This window comes from Rhopalosiphum maidis, chromosome 2 (genome assembly GCF_003676215.2).
Source record: "Rhopalosiphum maidis isolate BTI-1 chromosome 2, ASM367621v3, whole genome shotgun sequence".
Lineage (NCBI taxonomy): Eukaryota > Metazoa > Arthropoda > Insecta > Hemiptera > Aphididae > Rhopalosiphum > Rhopalosiphum maidis.
Window position 1 is genome coordinate 64,244,366 of NC_040878.1, and position 26,224 is coordinate 64,270,589.

Below are 26,224 nucleotides of genomic sequence, written 5' to 3' on the forward strand. Positions count from 1 at the left end.
AAAAAATTATAATTAAAATATATTTGTTAATAAAAATAGAACGATCTTAGTCGTAAATATACATTATATACATATTACAATGTGTAATATACTAATACAGTGTATAGTCAGATTAAGATTAGGTATAGGCAAATTAGTGAGAAAGAAACACTATTTTGATTTTTACAATACATTAAATCGTAATTAGATTATGTTGATGATGAAAAATGTAACTAATGTCTAAGGATTTTCTAACTTTTCAAATGTCTTAATACTTAATAGTTTATGTGCGTGTGCGGTGTATTATATATATATAAAAACGTTTTTAAACCATTAGTAAAACTACCGAGTACGTTTTTTTTTGTGCTTTCCAAACATCAATCATTGCCACCTCGCATTATATTTATCTTTACAAAATATGTATTTATTTTTTTATAAAAATTAAATAATTTAAAAAATTCTAAACAATAGAAGCACAAAGTATATATTATTATACGTTATCATTACCATTTATCAAGGTCGCTGTTACTCGTTTTGTGGTTTTGTTCTGTCGAATTAGTTACTGTTTAATAATACATAATAATATATAAGCTCTAATTTCTAAGTTAGTCAATTGTAAATGAGATAATGAAAAAAAAAAGGATATCTAAACTTCATTAGGCATTGTTTTCTTTTCTTTTGTCCATTGACCATTGATCAATATATAAAACGAAAAAGTACGTGTACGTGAATAAAACTTGTTTCGTTAGTATTGCATTGCATAGGTTTCACTGGTTATATTATTACTTTTTTAATCAAAAGTAATCAACTACATTATAATATAGAATATTCTCATTGTAGTACGAGTTCCTTTTTAAATGAAAAGCATTTGTAGACTTGTAAGTAAAGTTAAACATTAAAATAATTTAATTTTAGAATGGACCTAAAATTCATATGTTTAAGCTGTAGTTACTTAATTTTTTTTCCATGTAATGATATTATAAAAAAATATAAAAATATTTGTACCTAATAACATGAAGATTATTGTGCTAAAAAGCTTTTAGAACACTTAATTTATTTTAAATATCAAAAGATAATTATATAGGTACCTACGTCCTACATACCTAGAAAACAAGCGACTATATCGGTCTAGTCTATTAGATTGCAATAGTCAATAATTATAATTTTCATATACTTAATTAAAATTATAAAAACATTGCGCATAGTTTACTATAAAATATTAATACGACTATACACAAATCGTTATTTGTACCACGTTAAATTAAACACCTTAATAGGTACCTTTTATGTAGTTATATACAATGTATACATATAGTCATATAGATATATTATAGTGCCTATTACTCTATGACCTAGGTAAAATCGTGCAGATTTTACAGTTAATTAATTTTATGAAAAAAAAAATATATTATGAAAAAACATATTATATAATCCCGTGTAATATTTACGATTACGATCTATTACGATTTTGTAAGTGCAGTTATGTGTATTGTGAATATTATAAACAATAAACAAATTCTTCCTCAATGATATTTCATCAATCAATATTCTATACACAGAATAGTTATAATTTATCCTTCGCTTTCCCTGTGAACTAAGACTATAACATAATACTATCCACCGTGTACTGAATAATTATTATTTTTATCTCGAAAGTGCCAATTTTACTAAATCGACGAAGAATTCTTAATGTAAATTTGCTCCTTCTTGTATAAATTAAGTAAAAACATATTTTGTTTTTTTTTATTTATTTAAATTTTGATGTAGTGTCTTGTTATCGTAAACAAATTTGCTTGTAGTTTATACAAATAAAGCATGAATTATTTATGAAAATATAAAGTTACAGCAGGTAGTTAATAGGTAGTAACCAGTAAGTACATATTTTGTATTTATAACAAATTACGTTAAAATAAAACGATATTATTTATTTTTGTTATTTAAAATAGGTTTGTATATTATTTATATCTTAAAAACTAAAATACTTAGTCAATACTATTTACTGAATTTACAAGAAACATATTAATATACAACAACACATTTTTTTTTGTAGATAGTAATTCTTTGATAATGAAATCCCAACATGATAATTGGTTAACTTATAAGTTATTATTAATTATATATTATTAATAGTAGAGAAGATAAAGTCATATGTGTTAATAAATGTTAAAATATTGAAAACCCTTATCTAGAATAATTTTCTTTAGAAAATAATCAAAACTAATTAAAACCTTATTTAAAAAATTATTTTCTCTAGTAAATTTAATATATTTAAAAGAATTATTTAAAATTGTATGCATATTGAAATAATATAGACATTATTGTCTTAATATAAGCTAATATAATGAAATAAGTATAGAAGTAAAAGGAGTCATGTAGATTTTTATGTTTAAAATAATAAAAGGACATGTGTTTTTTTTTCAATTTGTGAGGTTAGATTTATTATATGAGATTAGGTATTCCTACTCACAAGGTTCAATAACTGTATGGCTTTTTCACTCAAGAGGCTTCTTTATAAAATTTAGCTAAAATATTTTATCTTATTTTATTTTAACATTTATGTTTATCATAAAAATATATTTACAGATTGTATAAATACTGATTTTTTTTTAAAAAAGAAAAGATTTACCATACAAATTATTAACAGATTTTCGTTTATAAATTATATATACATATAAATTTGTTAAAACTAAACATTTTTAAATATTAATTACTTAACTATTTATTGGTTATTAATTATTATTGTTATAATAAATTTAATTATAGTAATGTAAACATTAATTAATACTATATATTACAAAAAACTACCAATGTTTAATATATAGTTATTATAATTTTTAATCTATACTTGAATCGATTATCAAAACATGAGTTAGAATACATTTGACATTTGTATAGATAACTATAAGAATAATGTAATAAATTATAAATTTAGATTAAAAATGAGCTAATGGTATAATTATTTATTTCAGTTGGGAAATATCAAGAGCTGTTTAGACCTTTTGGAGACACTAGGAGTAGCTTTGGATGGTATTACAGCCCATGATGTCAAAGAAGGTAACTTAAAATCCATACTGGGTTTATTCTTCGCTCTGTCCAAGTACAAACAGAAACAGAAACAACAGCAGAAGTCTGAGGGCCCCAAGTCCAGAATACCTACAGATATGAAGCAATCAAGGTAATGTTTAACGAAACTAGAGTGATAAATCGTGTTAGAACGAATAATAGAGTATATATAATAATATAATACATATATATATATAAGATGTTTAGAAGAGTGGGGGGAAAATGAAAATAAATTACGTCATTGTGGATGTATATAGAAGGGCGTGGACCCTTCATCCCTTTTTACCCTAGCAGACGGTGTTCAGTTCCAATGGGGAATTCGAACAGTGCACGTCGCAATCAGTCCAGGAGTGTCCCGACGTCTCCTGAAGTTAGATTAAGGTTCCGGTTAAAATCACCTTATTATATTATTATTACAATGGACAATAGTCGGCGTTTTAATATGCGCTATTTTCTTTATACACGCATGTACACACTACTTCAGATGAAGTTATTGTTAATTTATATTTTCTATTGTTATAGGCTTCCTGGACCCACCCTACACTCGGGCAGTATTACGAGTATACCGACCCCGTTCGCTCAGAGATTTCATCAATTGCAAAATACACCTGCCGTCAATAGTGAGTACCTAGTACCTACCTGCCATGCTTAATGTGCATTTGAGTGGGACGTGGGAATTTTTATTCAATTTTATAGTCATATGGTTCCTTCTTAGTTCTTATACCAATTACCATATTTCATAAACACATAATATCTATAAATACAATATACATTATACACAGATAGTAGGTATATTAAATATTGAGTTTATAAATTATTCTGTGATGAATAATTGCAAATAACTATTAATATATATAAATTATTATTAAAATTTTTTACACATCATTCACGCATAAAAATATTGAAGTCTCTTTATAGTCTATATACTTATTAATTATTATATACACTACATTGGAAATTGAAATATTAATACACATTTTTTATTTAAATTAATAAGTTTTTGTTTGAATAGGAAGATACCTAACATTTTTTTTAACGAATTACAAGATTTATCCTTAAACCAGTGGTTAGAAACTGGCGACTCATATGGCTATTGTAGGTATACAGCCCGCTTCAAATTCTAGAACAACGAAATTATTTTTTTTATACATTTTATTATTTTAAAGTTTTAGATAATCTTTTTATATAATAAATAATTTAAGATTAAGAATATAAATGTTTTATTTATGTTTGGCCCACGAACTTTTTTTAATTTGTGAATGTGGCCCGAGAGTTCAAAAAGATTGCCGACCACTGCCAAATGAAATATTTGATAATTTATAGATCTTAAGGTTGATTATTTGGTCGTTTTATTATCTGATAGTAAAGTAGTATATAGTACTAGATAGGCACTACTTATATTTATTATTTTTAAATAAATACAATTTAAAAATATTAGATATCCGAATTATCCGATACATTTTATATAATATAGGTTATAATTGTCTATAACTATAAATTATTATTATACCTTTTGTATCCTGTCATACTTAGGTACTTATCAACTCGAGAAAATATGTTGTAATTTTCCTCGATAAATTTTTCATTTTTTTTTAAATAACAAGATAAGATAATATTTATATGTACGATGTGTCTATGTATCATATATTTTCAAATTTATTTTAAATTACAACATCCCAAAAAGTCAGAACATAATAATCTACTGAATAAATATCATATTATATTTTTAAATATAGTTCATTAGTTACAGTTGGTAGATATTCAATAAACAATATCCATTAAAGATTGCAGTTTTATTTATGATTTGAAGTGACAAAAAGTCATGTTTTAAAGGTCAAAGTTAACCTTGAACAAATATATTATCTTAAGTACCTACTGCCTACCTATCTAAAGTTTTATTAGTGCTCATTTAAAAAAAAAACACTACACATGCTGAACAATTTGTTTTTATATTTTAATATCTATGCAAGTAATTTTCACAATCCCACATACCAACCAATTTTAATTTAAAATTCATTATTTTATATTATATTATATTGCAACGTGTTCAAAATTCATCTTGGTGAAAATATTGTAATAATACAATGTGTATTGATATTTACGCCTAACCTGCAAGATACACTAATAAATTAAGCTTTTGAATCGACAATTTTACATGCACGAAAATTCGAGGTAAAGTATTAACTAGTGAATTCAGAAATTTGATTAGGGAATCACGTTTAATGTAGTTTTTTATTCTATATTGTATAAACATAACAAAATTCCAAAAATAACACATTTAAATACTAATTGAATAGAATTGTACAACCCACCACCCACGTCATGTTTTCTAGTTCACTTTGAAGTTAAAATCACCCTTTCTTCCATTGTTATATTTCAATGGAAATCATAATTATTACCCGCCTTCAGTTTAGTCCGGTCGTCCACACCCTTCTGCACATTTCCTTCTGATGACGTCATCCAATGCATAGTATTATTATGTTTACGCCTGTTGCTCTCTTATCACGCGTTTCTCTTGTGTTTTCAATTCTTATCATATATTTCACAAGTTTCCAGTCTATCTGCCTTGCCTGTGGGCAGCAGTCCATGACCCGTGTATATACTGGACTGATGTTTAAGTTGTGCTTACTCGTACTATGTTAATATTTTAATTTATATATTTATTAGTAAGTAATAATTATTATTATCTTTTTTCCTAGAAAAAAAGTCGTTTACAAAACAATAACTAATTAAATATTAACTAAATAATTAGTTATTATTTTCATTATATATTTATGTTATTTATTTAATTTAATAAATATATTACATATCTCTTATACTGATTTAAATATTTAAGTAATATTAAATGAGTTTTTTAAATACATTTACTATATATAATTTCTTATATTTAATCATAATTTATAGGTCCATACTCTGGAATCAAGTGCACATCAAATAGTAGTTCCAGATCAACTAGTCCACATACATTCATACCATCACCAAAAAATATCATTAGAACACCAGTTGCTTCACCTAAAAACACAAAGTAAAAAAATAATAATTCAATCATATTTATTTGCTTTTAAATTAATTTAATTTTTTCATTATTCTTTTTCAGTCAAAAAAATGGAATGCCTATTAAAACTAATATTGCCAGCCCATACAGTTCAGCACAAAAAAACAGTGCATTGTTGGAAAAGCTGAAAGCTTCCAATCAAAAGGAAAAATCCAACAAACAAGGTTTTTAATAAATAACTATACAACTCATATCTTATATTTATATAATATGTTCAAGAATAAACCTAATATATTGTAATTTTATGTTTCTAGTAATCAGTAGTACCAAAAGAACTTCCAGTTCTAGTGGATTTAGTTCTGCTCGTTCAGAACGTAGTGATTCATCAAATAGTCTTTCAAATGAACCAAAACCAGTGCCTAAGTTAGTTAACTTTTTTAAACATATATAAAAATAAGTTTTTATGTTTAGTTTTTATGAATTTCTTTTAGCCTAGATAAAAAAGAAAATTCCACAGAAGTGTCAAAACCAGTATTAAGAAAAAAAATTGTTCGGCCACCTGTACCAGCTGAATCACGCCTTTCTAAAATTAGTATTAAATCATCTACACCTCCTAAATGTGAAAATCAACAAAGAAAAAGTTTTGAGGTAAATATAGACACATCTAAGTACCTTGACAATGGTTCTAATTATTGTTATTTTTTAATAGATATTAAATTCAGATAAAGAAGATATAATTAGTTCATCTACAATGGAATTATCCCAGAGTCAATCTAGACTTAGTGGTACTGGAATCCCAAAACCAGTAGCTACTGTCAAAGGAATGACAAAACCTACACACTGTGTAGCACCAATGCAACAAATAAATTCAGAACTTAAAAAAGTTGACGACCCATTAGAAAAAAACAATATAAAACCACTTGATATGTGTAATGATCCTAAAAAATCTGAAAATGTAAGTTCTATAAATAAATTAAAATTAAAAGTTAATTTAATTATATTTAATAATTTTAGACTTCTAATTTAATTCTAAATGAATTAAAACATGACAAGCAAAGCTCATTTACAGAAGAAGAAGATCCAGCTTTAAATGTGAAGCCAATGGAACCGTTATTAAGAGGATACAAAAGATCAATTATTGTACCACAACACCGCACTATACCATCAGATTTAGGTATTGAAATATTATTTTCAATACATAAAAAATAAAAAAATTGAAGTTCATTAATTGCTCATTATAAAATTGCATTTAATTGTGGCCTTTAATGTATAATTTTATTTCAAAATAAATTTAATAAAATTAAAAATTAGGTATTTGGAAAATTTAAAAATATGTCACTTCCAAAAGTATTATAAATTAATCATTTTTTTAAATAATATTAACTATGGCTATACTTTATATTTAAACCCCAAAGTATAAATTTTACTAGTGATATTTAATACTTTAAATGTTTGTTTTATGCAGGATTAACTCAAAATAACTGTATGAATGGTAATTTTCAAGAAAAACGTATTTCTGCAGATTCTGATTATGGACAACAATCCTTAGGTAAAATAATAATTGATTTATTTATAATGGAGAATCAAAACTATTGTTGTCATTATGAGGAAAATATGAACAATTTATACTAACACCAGTTTTTTACCAGGTTATGTATCTGATGGTGATATTCTTCAATATGACATTCAATCACGACAAATTCTAGCTACAGATCCAGGTTATATGTCTGAAGGACCAGTATACAATGATTCAAAGTAAGTATAAATAAATTAAGACCATTCTTTAGACTAATTTACTTTATTATTTTAATAAAATTATTTTTTTTTTTTTTTTTGGTAATTGGTTAATTGTTTAGTCATACGTGTTTCTATATAGATAAAAGTTAATATTTAAATTACAAACTATAGATTTTTTCAAAGATAAATGTAAATATTCCTAGTATTTAATGCTTACACATAAAAAATTGAACAATCTATCAAAACATAGCATACTCTTATTGTTTGCAATATTATTAAGGAATACATATTTTTTGGTTAATTCAGAGTATATCTGAGTTTTATGATAATACAAGATATAATATTACTCCTTGCCATAAAAATTACCTCAAATTGAAATATAAATACTGAATGTAATTTGTTTTTATTTGTATTGTACATTAAAATTATACAATACATACACATTTGAACTATAATAAAGAACTTAATTTGAAACTATTATATAGTTTAACTAAAAAATTTCAAATTCAATATGGTGATTAAGTGTATATTATATACATTTACTTCAATTAATGTGAAAAGTACTACATCTACTGAGAAGTTATTTAAGCAAAGTTTTATAGCTATAAATTTAGTATATATTACTGAAATTGTTAAGACTAAAGACTACTGATATTAACATTTTTAAATTAGATTATCATATTATAACCATTTCAGTAATATATACAAGTATGTTTCAAATTTATTAATTTATTCAAAATAAAATTTAAAAATCCATTGCTTTTATTTTTAAAATAATTTTAAAATAATTTTAAAATATTTCAATGGTTTTTGAAGTACTTGTTCAAAAGCATTGTATTACTTATGGAATATTGTAATTTTTTAATATAAATAATATAATATTTCATTAATTTAATAACCTATTTAAACTAAATAAGAAACTATATCTAAGATATTTCTAATTTATAACTGTTAGTATTTCATACCTAAAAATATAAGAATGATATTGAATATTTTTTTATTTAATTAGAATATATTATGATTTTTATTTATAATTAAATAGTAAATTTTATGAAATAATAGCAAGGTGCAACAATATTTTATGATTTTAAATAGCTAGAAGTCTTCAGCCTCAGTTATTAAAAAAGGCCCAGTTGTTAGCTACATCCTACATAATATAGATATTTAAGAACACAAATTCATTAATACACTAATTGTAATTTAATTTTTTTCCAATATACATTAAAACATAAATTTCTGTAACAATGTTATTGTTACTTAATAATTATTCTACTTACTTAGTATCTATCATAATTGTTCTACAATAAAACAATAGGGCAGAGCCCTAAAGTCTTAACTCTTAACCTCTTAAATTTTAATGAATTGTAATTCAAGATAAAAAATGCAAGAATTTCTTCTGTTTATACTAGGCAATGTTTAATTTTAATATATGCTTTGCAACTAAGACTAGTATTACACAACTTTTAACTTACCTTACAATTTATCACGATTAAAAGTATAATTATAAGTGTTCAGTTTTAATTTATTTTAATTGATAGATAAAATTTGTTAATTATTTTCAGTTTAATAAATAAAAGTTTATTAAAGAATTTAATGGACATAATAGAAATGTTATAATACTTATTCATGAAATGATAAAATGTTTGTATTGCATAATATAATATATTTGTAGACTTACTTATTAAGCACATACATATTTATCCAGAATTTAATATTCTGGATAAATATTTTTTTTTCTATAAATTGAATGATTCATGGCCTTTTCATTTATGGTCGTCTGTAATTTCTCATTATCATATGTTTACTTGATATTAATTATAGTTTGGTATGGTAAAAATTGCATACAATATAATGATTACAATAATAAACAAAAAAAAAATATATTTTAATATTTGTATATCATGTATTAATACATTAAAAGTTCTTCTGATACTGGTTAATGTTTACTAATTTTATTTCAAAATAAATAAAACCTTTTGCAATTTTAAAATAGTTTTTTATCATTATTTAAATCTTGATATTATATATTTTACTAATTTATTAAGTTATTATAATTTTATATGTATATAATTTCTATAGATATATAGTTCTAAAATGTAGACACATTTAATTTTACACAGTTTATTACATATATCAGAATGATTGGTTTAGTATGAGTATAGTTTCATTCAGAGAATGAGAGATAATATAATGGGTCTCTTTATAATTAATTTTTCGTGTGCCATTGAGATATATACATAAAATAGAATTAGGTAAATAGTTTTTCAAAGATAAATTCTTTATTATTTTCATAAATTAGTATACTTGTAATAAGATTAGTAGACATTATTAATTATTATACTAAAACACATAAAAATGTATTGTGAATTTGCTCAAAAATCTAATTTAATATTTTACTTATTCATAAAATAACATATTGAATGGCATATTAGTGACAGAAATAGTAGAATTAAATTAAATATAAAATAAAAAATGTATTATAAATAAGAAACAAAATAATAAATTTGTCAATTATTTTGGTATAATTGGCGTTGGCGCGTGATGAATTTAATATTTTTGATCAACTGTAGACTGTAGTTATTTTGGATCAATTTAAACAAAACTACAAATCTAGTTTTATTTTGCGGTGATGGTAGACACAACAGTTTTTATAATCAAATACTGTATATTAGTTTTAGGAGGGAAGTGTAGTGTTTTTTAGATTTAATATTTATCAAATGGCAGTTTTCTAAATAATTAAATAATTGCTGTAATAATACCCTAGAAATAGGTACAAACAATTACATCATAATACCTATTCAAAAAATACTAAATATTGTAAAAAATCGTAACAAAAAATGTTTTAATTGAATTGAGGATTATAATTATTATTGATATATATGACTATAATATTTGATAAAATTATTTTATTAAACATTATATTATTAATATGTATTTAGTATTTAAAGATTTTGAAGTTTTTTATGTGTACATTTGGTTTTTTGCTTTTCCAATATATTTTTATTTATTTTATAGACAGGACGTGTGCGTGAATAGGGTGTAATTGAGCTCCCTCTTTGAATGAGTCATCTTTCATAAACAGCCCATGCGTAACAAAATTAAATTTAAATATGTATATCGTATTTTGTATGTGTAATAATAATATACTGGTGAACTATAGAGACACGAGCGATTTATAATATAAAATAATGTTTATAATTACTAATTTATATACTTAAATATTATCCTAAACAAGAAAATAATACTGCTATATAAATTATGTAGATATACGAGTATGATCCGGTCATAATATAATCGTTGACTTTAATAAAAAATTATTTTAAATTATAAATCAATTAGATAATGAGAAAATAAATATTAAATTTACTGTAGTTATCCAAATATAGCAGCCAACTCATCTGTGCTATATAATACTATAATAGGTTTCGAGTATGTACATAATATACCTCGTCAACTTGTCAATTCAGTAAGTCACGTTAATGAATGTTTAAATTTAAATTTAATGATGATCGCTGATAGATATGAAACGATTCTGAACGAAGATTTTGAGTGGATTAGCATCTATCTGAGTCATATTAATATTACTGTAAATTTTTTTTTTAATCGATTTAGTTTTCGAAGTTCAACGTATTTCGCTAAAACCATTGGACGTTTAAGTTATAAGTTATAACTTAATAGTCAATATTGATGTCGAACGTACTGTAAAATGGTGTGAATAGGGTCTTGTCGTCTTGATATAATTAGCTTAAAATTATCTATTTAATTTGTATATTATGAAAATATCATATCTAGGGATATTTATAATTTAGTATCCAATTTTGCCAAAATTTTAACATCAATGTTCAAACAGTTACCAATAATTATTACTTTGTATTTTAGATATATTCTAACTGCTATAAGAATATTATTTACAAAGAACCTTGATCTAAGTTAAAAATTATCTAAGATTTTTGCCTAGAAACAAAAAATGTAACAATATAAAAAGAAAAAAGTGGAGAATAATTGTTGTATTGATAATATATGATTGTAGATCGTATACCTTAGACTAAAAATAATTTGGACTAAAAATTTAATTCACATAAACATGTTATACCTATTACCCTTATTAATTATTATACAAATTAATTACCTACATTTATGCAATTCTTCCAAGCAGTAATACTCGTACAGTACAAAAATTTTTTACCTGGAAACTGACAGCTCGTTTGCGTACTAATACAAATTTTGACCCGAAAAATGACGACTCGATTGCGAACAACTGTTAAATTTCATTCCCAATATAAACTAGACTTATTTTGCAATTTGCAGTGCTTAATAATGATACGATTTATCTTAAAAAATTCGATAAGATACACCATATACGTAATCCCAAAAGTTTTCGATTAACTAGTGTGCGGTTCTAAACGATTAATGCAAATTTAGGTTGAATGTGTGCGTTATTGTCGACCACCGGATGTTTCGGTTACGTTTTGAGTCATTATATTACTATATGCCTATTGTTTAGTTAAACGTGATATCGAGACACGAGTTGACAGTGTTTTAGTCATTTTATTTCGTGTAGAGTACCGTAGATAATCAAATTTCCATGTACATATTACTTGTATATAGTCCTAAGCCTGTAAAAGTGAGAAGAAAAATGTTTGAAAACAATCTTACAATTGCTTTGTAAACATTATTTTTGTAAGTTCTTTTGAGTTTTAGTTATATATAGTTTATGTACACAAACGAGGTCCTACGTTTGGGTCATTTATCGCAGATATTAAAAATTCGTGTGCGCAATTGAGTTGTACATTTGTACGCAAACGGATATCGCCCCTTCCAAGTTCCAAGTGCCTGTCATTCAATAAAAGGTTTAACTTATGACTTTATGAGTTTGTTATTTTTGGTCGGAGAATTTCTCACATTAGTCGTATAATACATCGGTTCTACGATTTTATTTATTAACTATTAGATTTTACTCGATGTTCGGATAATGAACCCGTGACGGATAACAGAAATGCAAATGGACCCTGAGGTCGCTGTTAGTTTCAATCGTGTTCTATATTTGAACGACACCAACAATTTGACGTCCAAGTGGATGAGAGATGGGATTTCGGATTGTAGTTCAGTTTCGCGTATCTTTACATAACACTTGTCATCTCATCGTTTGTAGAGATACTCGGCACTGAACTACAACCTGAAATTCAATCTCCCACACACCACTCGGATGTCAAATCGTTGGAATCGTTAAAATAACAAAACATTTAAACCAACAACAGCGGCCGCATGGGGGGTCATAGGCGTTTTTCTTCTCCGTCTCGAGATCATTCATTTTATCTCAACGTCGAATACAATCAGATCGTTTGTAAATCCTATGTTTATGACAAATGTGAAGAAGACTCCAACAAAAAATATCAAGTTCATAAGTTAAACCTCTATAGATATAGAATAACGGCCGAATTCTACTAATGGTGGCATTGCAAGTTCCCAGAGTTCATTTTTACAATATTACTATCTCAAAAGGTAATGGTAGACAAAAAAAAAAACACTTATCACTGTAAAATAATTACATTTATTGCTCCGTTCAGAATCTAAAAAACTATTTAGAGATACAAATATATATTCTCCATGAATATCTTAATAGAAGACATAATCTTTTTAAATATTTATAATGCCGAAAAAAACTATCATTATATATTTAATGAGAATGTTAAGTATCTAGTCTTAAATATAAATTCCCGCTGTTTTTGTTTGTTACTTTCATATATTCTCAAAATTTACATATTAGTAATTTATTTTTTTTTTAGTGTATTATTAATACGTTTATTCATTAGGGTTATATTGAATTGATTTTTACAAACAAAATTTGACCATATTCCCAAATGCTAAAATAATAACAATTGTTATTTAAACAATCATATTAGGACTTTGTTATTAAATCTTTTATTATGCCACTTATACGTATGCCTAATTCGGTAAATAAAATCGTTACTAATAGACTTAAATTTTGTACTGCGTATCACGGTTGATTGATAGGAGTGAAACGTTATAAACTTCATTATTTTTCTAAACATTCTAAACACAATATCGTATGTTATATATATTATTTTAAAAAGGGCATCTTTCTTTAATAAGACTGGTCGAATAGCATTTTTTTTAATTATTTTAACTTTATTTCTCACTATTTTAAATTATCTATATGGTTATTTATTAAGCCTGTACAATGCGTACCTATACTATAATATATCTAATTTGTAACAGCAATTTGCCAATGTGTACATTTAATATCATTTGTTCACGATCACGCGGGTGGGATGAATGCCCCTTTAGGCTTCATCGATTATATTTCCTCAGTCCCCACCCTTCACCAGACCTTGAACAACACCCAACCCTTCCCAATGTTGGCGACCGTGTACTTGCCACTATACTTGGACAAAATGCAGTGACAAACACAACCACCGTGCTATAATACAATAATATCAATTGTCGTTCTATCGATCTTTCGTATATTCAATATGAAACAATAACAGTTTATATATTATGAAAACGAAAATGCTGTGTTCGTGATATTTTTTTATCTACGACGACACAACGCCTTTTGTGAAAATCGTAAACAATCCGCCTTCTCTTTTAGTTGTCGGCCCGACACGGTAGATGGCGCACAAAGGCACCGTTTAATTGTGCACCGTCTGCATGAGTGTCGATATACGCAAGAACGGGATTTAACTACACACCCCTAAGGCTTAAACCTCAGTCCACAGTAGTAGGTAAACAGTAGTACTGTAGTAGCTGTTAAATGTTTTGGATTAGTGGTCATTGCGTAATATGTTAGATAATTAAAATGCATAATACCTACCTAATGGTTATTTTAATTTAACTGCAATTTAATACGATTTATCTAACCATTATTTAAATTATTTATTGTTGTAGTTGTATTACAATACCTAGTTGAGTTCTATTAATATCTGTATTTAATCTTACAAAATATATCAACAATAGTTTAAAGGTAGACATTTAAAAAATATATAGTTTATTTTTAAACATCAATATTATAATTGTATGTTATAGATCTTTAAGATATCAAAGTTCAATTATTAACAGCAAACAAAATGTACCATCAAATAATAAAATACATTTAAAACATGGGTAAGATTCTTTCATTTTAAATAAATAACATTTATCTGGTACCTACTTATGGTTTTAAAATAATAATATGACAAGTTGTATACTAACAAAAATTTGTATTTTGCTACCATTTAAAATAAATTATTAAAAATAATATTTTCTTATCTAGTGTTTTTATACTTAAATTTTAAATTAAATAATATAAAGTTTTATAATAGGCTATGGAAATTAATAAAAAAAATTTAAATTGATTTTTAATAAATACTCTTTTGTTAGGATTATTAAATCAAATCAATTACATATTTAATATGTATCATTATATTATTATTATTTTTATTTTTTATGATAGAACTGTTTCAACTGATGGACTTGATTCAAATGTAAATGATCAAAATAATCAATTGGCAACTAAACAACAAATCAAGGTATAAAGTTAAAATAAAACAAAATAAATAAAATATCATATAATTGTATTTTTTTTTTTTGTTTTTAGCTGAACCGATTCAATGTGGGCCCAGACGGGGGCTCATCAAGTCTTGGCCCTGATGTTAGTCCTCCAACTAGCCCTCCAGAACCTACACCCGTGGCCCCGGTTTATAAAGTGGTAACACGTAATCATGTCAAAAAGTCAGACAGTGGACAACAAACTGAGTTAAATAATTCAAGTTTAAGGTATAATTAAAATGTGTTTATTTTCTATAATATTGTATTATTATTACCTAATATTTCATATTAGACAATCTTCACAATGGAAGAAGTACATTGAAGCTGGTAAAAATGCAGAACAAATTAGATCAAATGATTTTGAAAGAGTACGGGATAAACAAAGTCCAAGACGAACTGATAAAAAACGATCAAATGGTAATAAAGATTTTTTAATGCTATTAAAATATATAAATATACAAAAAATAAATAAATATATATTAAATATATTATTAAGATGGATCTCGCGAAGACTTACATAACATGGACTATATGGAAAGAAAGTCTAGAAGTGACAAAACTAAAGCTAGAGGTAGTGTTCCTCAAAGCTTTGGTTATGTTAAAAGATCCACATCCAGTTCTAATGGTAAAGGAGACCCAAGAACAGCTCAAGTTTCAGCCGTTCCTAGAACTAAAGTAATTTAAAATAACATTTATGAATGTATTTAAATTAAATTATATGTTTAGTAAAATATAACTTTAATTTAAGGTGAAAGTTTCTGGCGGTACCCAAACTGATATGAAGACATATTCTGTAAGTGGTCCGAGTGCTACTCAACTGTCACAAAGTGTCAGGGAAAGACTTATGGCAAATCAGTCTGAACAAGAAGCTAAAATTGGCAGTCCATATGGAACATGGACAAGACACAGTCCTGTTCCACCTCATTATACAGCTTCTCTGCCTTCTAGGACTGGTGCTATAGGTACCACAATTTATATTATTTAATGGAGAATGTAAAATAATTTCACAATTTCATTGATTTAGGAGGTATGATTGAAGCTGAGAGCATTGAATCACTTCCTGCACAATTACACCATAGAGCAAGTTTAACTCATTCACGATTAATGACTTCTGCATCTCCAAATACTAGTCCATCACCTAGTCAGGCAAATAGAATATCAAGAAGCAATAGCATCAGGTTTGTAGTTACAATTGTTTTCTGATATAGTATGTTAAAAGAAATAATTATTTATTAATAATAATTTTTTATACATTACCTATGGCTAAATAAATAACTTTGGGGAAATTTAATGCTGTAATTTATTTGCAGCTACCTAAGAGATCGGACATTTCCAAGGTAGGCAAATAGCCAAAAATTTGTACTTTCAATATTGAATATTTTTACACGGTTGTTGCTTTTCAGTTTTTCACTTCCCAGGAATATAATTTTAGCTTTTTACAATCACTAATTTTTATAAGCAATAATCACACAATAATTTATGAAGTATAAATTATAAATTATGTATTTTATTTATTTATATACTATTCATTGTTTAAATTATTCTTTTAGATCAACAAAATCAGAAAAACTATATCCATCTATGTTGCAACGTTCAGATGATCCAGATTCATATTACAGTATACCTTATGCATCTTCTAATCGGTCTGACCATAGAACTTACCCCCATGCTTCACAACCAACTAGCCCAACACCAATAAGCCGTTATAATTATCAATCCCCTCAACCAAACCATAGAACAATAATTTCATCTCCATATGCTGCTTCTATAATGAGTAAAATTAATACAAAAGATGATGACGGTACGTAAATATTTATATATATTTATATGTGTATATAAATAAATCTATTAAATTGTATTTATTATTAGCTCATGGATCAGCTTTAAGTTTGATATCAACGGGATCATCATCTTTGTATAGTGGAATGGGCGCAGATGAAAAACATGCACAAGAAGTCAGACGTTTGAGAAGAGATTTGAGTGAAGCACAAGATAAAGTTCATACATTGACGAGTCAATTATCAACAAATGTAAGTAATAAGTTAAATTTTTATATGTAGTTTTCAGTATTGTTTTTAATATTTTATACCACGTTGTATGGTATATATTTTATCATATAAATAATGTATTAATACTAAAACAACTGAAAATATGAATTGAATCAATATGAATTCAACCATAATCATTGTTTATGTTAATATGCTAAATTACATATATTTATATTTTAATTACAGAATTGTATAGATGAATGTATAATATTTAACACAAAATGCAATCCAATATTTCTTTGAAAATATTTTGAAGGAAATATCATCGTAATTAGAATTAAAACTACTCGTATTTTCGTACACCATTTTCAACTGTTACATATCACCCTATTTACTTCATATGGCATTTGTAATTGATCTGACTTTAACCTAGCCTAACTAAAACTAGCATGGTTTTCAGTTAAATTAGGTTTGTTAGTTAAAAAAAAAACTAATATATAGGTATAAATAAAATATAGAAATATATATTTGTATTAGTAATATTTCACAGAAACACAACAAATATGTATTTATATTAATAATTCTGTTAAAAGGGTTTTAAGGTGCTTTTAAATTGTTCAACATTTTCAATATATATAAAATTTTCATTTTCTTCTAGGCACATTTTTTTAATAGGCGGACTTTCATCACTCGAATTTTCTTCATTACAATTGCCGATAATTTCAACACTGAATGCCCGACCATTTAAAAACCCTTGTTTTAGATTTTTGACATCGTCATATGTCATATTATTTAGTGCTTCAATTTCTAATTCCAATCTATTAAATTTGAAACGTCCTTCCAGAATTTCATTTATATTTCTGCTAAATTCTTGTCCTAAACAATCATCAGGCGATGCTTTTAATGCAATTAATGCATCTTTACTTTATCAACTTCATCCGGATCATTAAAGTTTTCCCAAAACTGTTTTAAAAAGTCGTCCATTCTATCAAATACATATTTTGTTTCAAATTTATTCTTTTGATGTGCCACTTTAAAATAAAATCCATAATGATGGTAAGTAGCAGTTACATTTAGTTGTACATCATAGCCGAGACATTGTTTTGTTCGTAATTCATCAAATGCTGATTCTTCCATCATTGACTGTAGTACATGATATTTTACAGAATCATTTATATCATTTTTATCAAATTGATAATATTTATAAGCCATCGAGTTATTATCTTTTGGATTATAGTTTGCCATTTTTATTCTGAAATCACCTTGATTGAGACGTTTAATTAACACAGTTGGAAAACATTCTTTTGCTAATGGCTGGTAATTTAACATACTTACAACTTTTTTTGAAACTTCAATAGCTTGGGTCTGATTTATATTTCCTTGTATTAATGCTCTGCAATATAAAGTGTTAAGTTGTTCATAAAATGTAAGAATTTGTTTGTACTCCAAGGTTTCCAAATATTTAAGTCGTTTATCTAAATACCAATCAGGATCTTGAATTAAACTATTTTTTAAATCAGATGGAACATAGTCCAAATCATACTGATTATTTTTAAGTCTATTAATAGCTTTGGACTTTATCATGGTAAATATTTCCTCAGTCATCAAGCTTGCATAGTTATTCAAACAATTTATTACTATGTCTATAAGTAATGGTAATTTCTCATTAAAACCATTAAATGCTAATTCAAATCCAGTTATAAATACTCTTATACTGTAATTTAGTTGTGCCATTATTGCAGGATATGTTTCTTCATTTAACAAAAATACAACAGAATCAAAAAACAAATCCATACACATATAGTTATCAAGTGATTTTGAAGGTAGATGAGTAATAAAATAAAACATGATATAACTTTTAGGTAGTTTAAATTGGTTATCTTGTTTGTACCACAATTCAATATGATCGTTTTCAAATACTTTTTCAGGATATTTTGTGTCTGTACTTTGGGATAAAATTGAAAAGTTTTTGGTTAAATATTGGTTATCACTATGAATTTTAAAAAATGGATGAGGTGTAATTTTTGACAGTTTGTTTTCTAATTCCTTTGTTAAACTTTCAGCTAAATATTTTGTTCCAAAAATTGGGTCCTTAATAAATACATCAGAGTTATCAAATTCCTTAGCTAATATAAATATGGCTACACGCTCTACTGTTAGTAAGCTTAAAAACTTTGCAATTGTTTCTGGTGAATATTCATAAAGTAATGCTGGACCACTTATATAATCTTCTTCATCGTACCACAACATATTTTGAGAAAGTTCTTTTACATGATTAATGGCTGTTTTATTTTCAGCAAAATTAAAGTCATTTTCTGCTAAAATTTGAATTTGATTAAAAATATCTTCAGATATTCCTTTTTCTTTGATTAATTTCAAATAACTAAAAGTTAACTCAATTATTTCATTAACATTTTGTAAGCCTAAATCAGTCAGTTCAATTGTTATGGAAAATAAACTATAAATACTATTACTATAAAAGTCGTCTTCAACTCCAGCCTCAAGTTCCATCGCATAGTTTAACTTCCTCAAATAATTAATCAGTGTCCCTTTACCCTCGTGACCTACTATCCAAGCAATGTATTCTAAAGGTTTAATTTTGTAAAGCTCAATAATTGGTGGTAAATACCAAGTAAATATTATGCTTTTAGTAGAACTTACTGATACAATTTTGAACATTTTGTGAAAAAGTTCTGGACAAAATGGATCTTGACTAATTTTAAATACTGGTGGTGGTTGATTATCTGTTGGTACTTCACTAAATAAATTATCAATCCATTCAACCATTTCATGTGTTGGTTGTTTACTTTGAACCGCTAGAGTCATACGGCTGGCCGAATAATGATTTTTCCAAAAGTCTACTACCATTTCGTTCAAATTTTCATGATTTAGACTATCCAAATTTCCCCAGAAAAATTGTCCAGCAGGATTTTCTTTATCAGCACATATTGATATCAATCTAATTCAAAATTTTAAAATTATGAATTGTGTATAAATTATTTATTATTGTTGTACAAACCTCTGTATACGACTATCATCATCGGAAATAGCCATTTGAAATTCTGAATCTACAACTTGCTTTTCTTTATCTATTGATTCTTTTGCTAATTTAGGTGCTTGAAACATACTAGCGAATATATCTGATGCTTCTTGAGAATATTCCATGGGCACTTCAAAATGATAATTTGTGTATTCACATCCAGTTTCAGCATTAGAATAGCCAGCTTTTCGATACAAAAACCGATCAAAATGATTATCTGCTGGATAACGTTTACTCCCCATTGAAACCATGTGTTCCAATAAATGTGCTAGTCCTTGTGCCTCAACAGGATCACTAAAACTACCATTATGAACACATAGAGACATTGCAAATGAGTCACTTTCTTTTTGTGTTTCTTCCTCATCACTTGAATAGGACTCGTCAGTTGATGAATGATCATTTTCATCTGTGCTGGTAACAGACAATCTATTGATCTCAGGCTTAATATTTGTAGTAGTTGTACATCCATTATCTGGCTGACTTATTAACAAACATTTCATACCATTTTTTAATTTATGCAATAAATAATCTTTCTTATTACTTAAACCTTTGCATATAATCTTCTCTATATTAGCCATATGTATGTTATATTGTAGAATATATAAAATATATTTTAATTGACTAGATACAAGTTGAAATTAAAAAAAAAAAAATATGAGATATTAACAAAACCTTCACTTGAGTAGTTATTTAAAATCAAAATATTTATTAAAACATTAGTCTAAAACTTAAAAAACAATATGTGATTTTGTTAAATTAAAATTAGTTAATCTCAAGTTTTTAAAACCATAAAAATAAAAAATCTGATAAGAAATCAATAATTCGATTTGCGCTGCGCCTTCCGTAGACCATTACAGTGGTACCAACATTTATAAATAATATTATTACTTTAATCTACAATAAAAACAATAATAATATTATTATCACTAATATCGAAATTTTATGTTTTTTACATGAAGATTAATGATAATAATAATAATAATAATAATCTTCATGGTTTTCTAATTTCTTCTTACCTATCCAGTATCCACTATTTAGATTTATTAATCATGAATAAAAAATGAGTAGTACATACATAATACTATTATTTAATAATAAATAGTACATTTTATTATAATTCAGTGATAATTTATAATTACGATCGAAGATTAAGAATAAATAAACACTACGATAGTATTATACTAATGTTTTATTTTAAGAAAATTTAATTAATTTGCATTATATTTCTATTGTCTATTTTATATTAGTTAAAAGTAGGTATGTAATTATTTACTGTGTCGTGATTTAATTTAACCATCGATAGACGCCTCCTAGGTGATTGGACATCTTCGTATGCAAATACAGTTATTGTACCCTACATATATTGCCCATATTATGAAATATTAAATTTATATTTTATATTTGTTTAATTATATTTAATTGTTATTTTATCCTAGTTTTCCACAATAGGTAATTTAAAATTGTTTTCAAATCAAAACCTAAAACATTTTGTTTACTTATATAATGTGTGCAAATATTTATTAATTGTAATTTGATTCGTGTGATTGGCTGGTCCATTCAAAAATTCTTTCAAACGACTAGTGTTTGACCTCCATCGGTACATTAGCCTACTTTATACTTTAGTACTTTATACTGACAGATATTATTCCTGATAATAATTATTATATAGGTATATAGTTATTCCTATTGTCGATATAATAGTCTGTCTACTCTACAGTCTATAGAGTAAAGGTATAAGATTATTATTTATTTCCTTTGAAGATCTGAAGAACAATAATTTTGAACATATTCAAGCATAATTAAATGCTTACTGTTGAGGTATACAGAGCTTTAATAATTTCTAGAAAGTACCTATAAAGTATGAATTTACGGGTATTACAAACAAAAACCCATAAATGTGTTTTTAAAATACCTACAATCGTTGACATTTTATTATCACTTTTTTGTTATTTCTAATTTTTATTTAAGTCCACGGATATTTTTTTTAATATTTTAGAAAACATTTGCAGTCTTAGTTTCATATACTCTATCAAATAAATCCTACCTATTTTAGTCGTTTCTTATAACATTTTTACTTTTTTTTATGCTAAAAGATAATTTAATTTTAATTTTCAATTTTTTGTATATCAATTTTCAGTAAACGAATCATTCAATTATAATGTAATTTTAATCTATTTTTGTATAATATCTCATCAACATATTATACATTATTTTCTACTTAATTTTTCTCATCTCAATTTTAATTCACGAGATCATATATTTTACCAATCACACGTGTTAAAATCAAATATTCATATTGTGCATATTGTATTTATATTTTTTTAAAAATTAACAATTCGCTGGCAAAATTATCCATTTATTTGTAATAATTTTGTTTACAGACTTGTCACGCGGTCATTGTTAATGTTAATTGATAGTTTTTTTTGCATATACGATACACATAGTTAATTTATAAAAAAAAAGTATACTTTAATTTTAGTATTTTCAATATTTTATATATTTATGATTTATCATTTTAAAACTGTCTGATTAGACCTCACTACTTCGGTAGTAGGTATTACTTAGGTATCTTTTTTATTTTTATATCCCTCCCTTTATACATTATAATATCCTATATTATATATTATACTGTATGTGGTATGTATAATGTATATGTATATATAATATATATATATAAAATATAATACACTAATACGCTATAACTTAGGAAGTTGCCAGTTGGTAATCTAATATTATTGTAAATTCAAAACCGCAATAGTAGTGTTGTTTACAATAGTTCACTATGATCTATTCACTTCAATAATAAAGTTTATAGTATAGCCACTTGGTTAGGCTAAAAAGTGTTTAATTATGGATGATGATAATTTATTTAAAAATATTTGATACATGAGTTCGTGCAAACATCGTTCGTATATGAAAACATAATATTATTATATTATGTTTACTTTCTCATCCCTTTTCCTCGGCAGGTATCTTTTTTGAATTTGTGATAGGGTGCAGGACATTTTTGGTAAAGTGCGTATTATAATAATGGGCATGATGGTGTGCGTCACAGCCATATAGCAAAACATATTCGATCACACGCGATATTCCAAAAGCCAAAAGGGGAAAATTGTATTAGGGTACCTATATCATCTCGGTTGTTGGGTGTGGTTTCCGTTTCTACGCCGTTATTTTTACCTTGTCAGAGTTGGAAATCAAATATGCCTATTATGGGTAGCCCATTCTTAAAAATGCGTTCCATTTTGGACACAGCGTGAATTTTTTAGACAATACTATTACTGCAGTAGCGGATCATGATCGTAATTAATATTTCATAATATTGTGAGGTCTTCCGAGATACAAGTAGTCCAAAATTGTTATCATATTATGTATATAGAAATATACACAGACATTAGACGGGATTACGGGAGGTAGGTAATGCGATGATTATAATCAACTGCCATCGTATAATTACTTATAACTGTTTTAAAGACTATTATAGTATAATGACTCTAAATAATGTCACAATTTATTGAATCGACGCCGATACATTATACTTAGGAAGTAGGGACTGTGATATTTTTGTCATATTCTATCATATTGTCTGGTTCATTTAGACCGTACATAATAATAGTCTGCTTTAGCGGCCGCTGTTACTATTAAATTCCAATTAAAATCCCACTACGAAAAATTGAAAACCGTAAAAATGTTATTTGAAATACGCCATTATGTATACTTGAGCCGTAAACGACGCCGATGTTCCATATTACGAAACGTTCGCTAAGAGAAAAAAATGTACATTATTACACGTCGTAGATAACTGTAACTGCACTGCGTATTTGTCCATACTCCATTGTCGCAACGGTAACGTCGGTAACTGGTGGTGTCCGTCAATCAAAGCCAATTTACTATAAAGTTTCATCGTCCCTCGTGCCCACTCGTCATCGCGCCTGCGTAGTACACCATATAATATGATGTTTCGTAGCAATGATGATTTTTTTCCATCACTAATATCGGTGCTATATATGTACGCTAGACAAGACGTGTTTGTGCGAGAGGAAAAGAAATAATAAAACCAAATCGGTGACCGTTTATTATTATTATTTTTGCTGTAGTATATAGTACCTATGTCTGTAGTCTGTACACTTGAGTCTATATTGTTGCAAAATTCCTATACACATAATATGAACAGTCTACGTACAGTTCGTACTAATTCTGCACTGCAGTATACGACTGCGGATCTTGGATAATAATATACGATCGTCAAACGATTCCCAGTTCGAGACCTTTAAATATAATATTATTTTATACAGAGTGGATGTATTGGGAAGATCTCGCGTATTATTTATAATATTCAATTTCAATGCAATCATCTTGTCGGATTTTCGTAATACACTGTACTGCGCGCTCGTGTGTGAATACAAAAGTAAAGAAATGGCAAATATTATAATGCCTCTGTCCCCCGATACCGCGATTACTATACGTACATTATGTAATATTATGTATTAAATAGACAATAGTAAACGGGCAATTACCGTTCACTCGTGCCGGTGTGTATGCATTTCAACCGGCGATGCGTTTTATGAACACACGACTCGTACGTAAGATATTGTTTATTATATAAATTATATTATTATACACCGCCTAATAACGGGAATGGAAACGATAATTAAAGACAATTTAAAAGCAACGTGTACATGCGTCTTATACGTACTGTTTTGTACGTATAATTAATGATTTTATTACTTATCCTCAGTAATAGTTGTAGACCGCTTCTGATCGGATTCAATTACGCACTGTACTGCTACGTGTATTTAAATATATAATAGGTACTTATCTTACATTTATATGCGCAAAATGCAAATTATAGTAGTACACTAATTATTATTGTTGTGTAATGAATTAAACGAATAATAATTATCCGTGTATCTATATCTACATAGGCACTATGTGTAGGTATATGATTTTGTGATTATAATACAATTATACGGTTTTCAGTAAGTAGGTCCTAATTAATAATATTGTTTATCGAAAATAATTTATTTAAATAATCCTGATTATTTATTTATTAAAACACGTAAAATATGTTGAATATGATAATTTTTTTTTTTCAAGCAGATAGCATATTATACAAAAACAGGTTTGATTAACCTAACTACAATCTAATTTTGATGATTATTTGCCTCCCTATGTTTCAATGATATAACTAAAAGCAGATTACCTTAGATTTTTAGATAGCTCAGATAGCTAGAATATAAAACCATAATATTATTTACTCTTGATCTTGTAGAATATTATAATATTATATATCTATACGAAAAAAAAATAGATTTATGTTCAAATTATCTCGCTCTCTCCCTTCCCTTGTGGAGACATAAACCTTATAATTATGCGAATGCATTTTTATCTAATTAGACTTGTTTTGGCTCATGATAGACAGACCGTGAAGGTTCAAAGTTATTTATTAACTCACTAGATATAGCCAGGTGTTTATGTAATATGAACGTGTTTTATGCATGCATGTATAGACGTATAGTATAATGAAGTTATTATTTCCCCCCTGTATAATATGGTAGTATATGGTGTTGATGGAATATTCGACTTCTGTCCTAAACTCAATCTTATTGAAAAAAAACGTGACTGACATAATATTACATTTATATAGTATAAGGTACTACTAATTTCTTATTGTCTTACGTTTATTTTTTAGTCTCTTTGAGTCAAACACAACATTTTCAGATTTGTCGGATTTGAGGTTGTTAACACATCGATTCTACTTACTACTTATGCTATATTATAATATATGTTATGCAGGTATTCCTAAGATAATTGGATGGGCGGTCTTTTTTTTTTTATTAAGGAAGTTGTTCACTAAACAATGGTTTAACCAAG

The 26,224-nt window shown here is 26.4% G+C and overlaps 2 protein-coding genes across 5 annotated transcripts in view; one reads left to right on the plus strand and one right to left on the minus strand.

The window, feature by feature from the left end:
• Positions 1 to 26,224, plus strand: part of LOC113554903 (protein sickie) — a 77,979-nt gene that overhangs the window by 34,117 nt on the left and 17,638 nt on the right. For all 4 annotated transcript variants that reach the window (XM_026958996.1, XM_026958997.1, XM_026958994.1 and 1 more), the window contains exons 6-25: positions 2,949 to 3,154; positions 3,565 to 3,662; positions 5,947 to 6,067; positions 6,140 to 6,261; positions 6,352 to 6,460; positions 6,529 to 6,685; positions 6,747 to 6,992; positions 7,052 to 7,211; positions 7,503 to 7,586; positions 7,687 to 7,792; positions 14,822 to 14,899; positions 15,228 to 15,303; positions 15,372 to 15,550; positions 15,615 to 15,739; positions 15,819 to 15,997; positions 16,071 to 16,284; positions 16,347 to 16,500; positions 16,633 to 16,659; positions 16,873 to 17,123; positions 17,192 to 17,352. In XM_026958996.1, coding sequence (XP_026814797.1) covers positions 2,949 to 3,154; positions 3,565 to 3,662; positions 5,947 to 6,067; positions 6,140 to 6,261; positions 6,352 to 6,460; positions 6,529 to 6,685; positions 6,747 to 6,992; positions 7,052 to 7,211; positions 7,503 to 7,586; positions 7,687 to 7,792; positions 14,822 to 14,899; positions 15,228 to 15,303; positions 15,372 to 15,550; positions 15,615 to 15,739; positions 15,819 to 15,997; positions 16,071 to 16,284; positions 16,347 to 16,500; positions 16,633 to 16,659; positions 16,873 to 17,123; positions 17,192 to 17,352 — 2,853 coding nt within the window. The remainder of the gene's footprint in view (positions 1 to 2,948; positions 3,155 to 3,564; positions 3,663 to 5,946; positions 6,068 to 6,139; positions 6,262 to 6,351; positions 6,461 to 6,528; positions 6,686 to 6,746; positions 6,993 to 7,051; positions 7,212 to 7,502; positions 7,587 to 7,686; positions 7,793 to 14,821; positions 14,900 to 15,227; positions 15,304 to 15,371; positions 15,551 to 15,614; positions 15,740 to 15,818; positions 15,998 to 16,070; positions 16,285 to 16,346; positions 16,501 to 16,632; positions 16,660 to 16,872; positions 17,124 to 17,191; positions 17,353 to 26,224) is intronic.
• On the minus strand, positions 17,804 to 21,104 carry LOC113554904 (nardilysin-like). Its single transcript, XM_026958998.1, is given in 3 exon segments — positions 17,804 to 18,234; positions 18,237 to 20,269; positions 20,330 to 21,104. Coding segments are annotated over 3 exon segments (2,970 nt in total). The 5' UTR covers positions 20,929 to 21,104; the 3' UTR covers positions 17,804 to 17,896.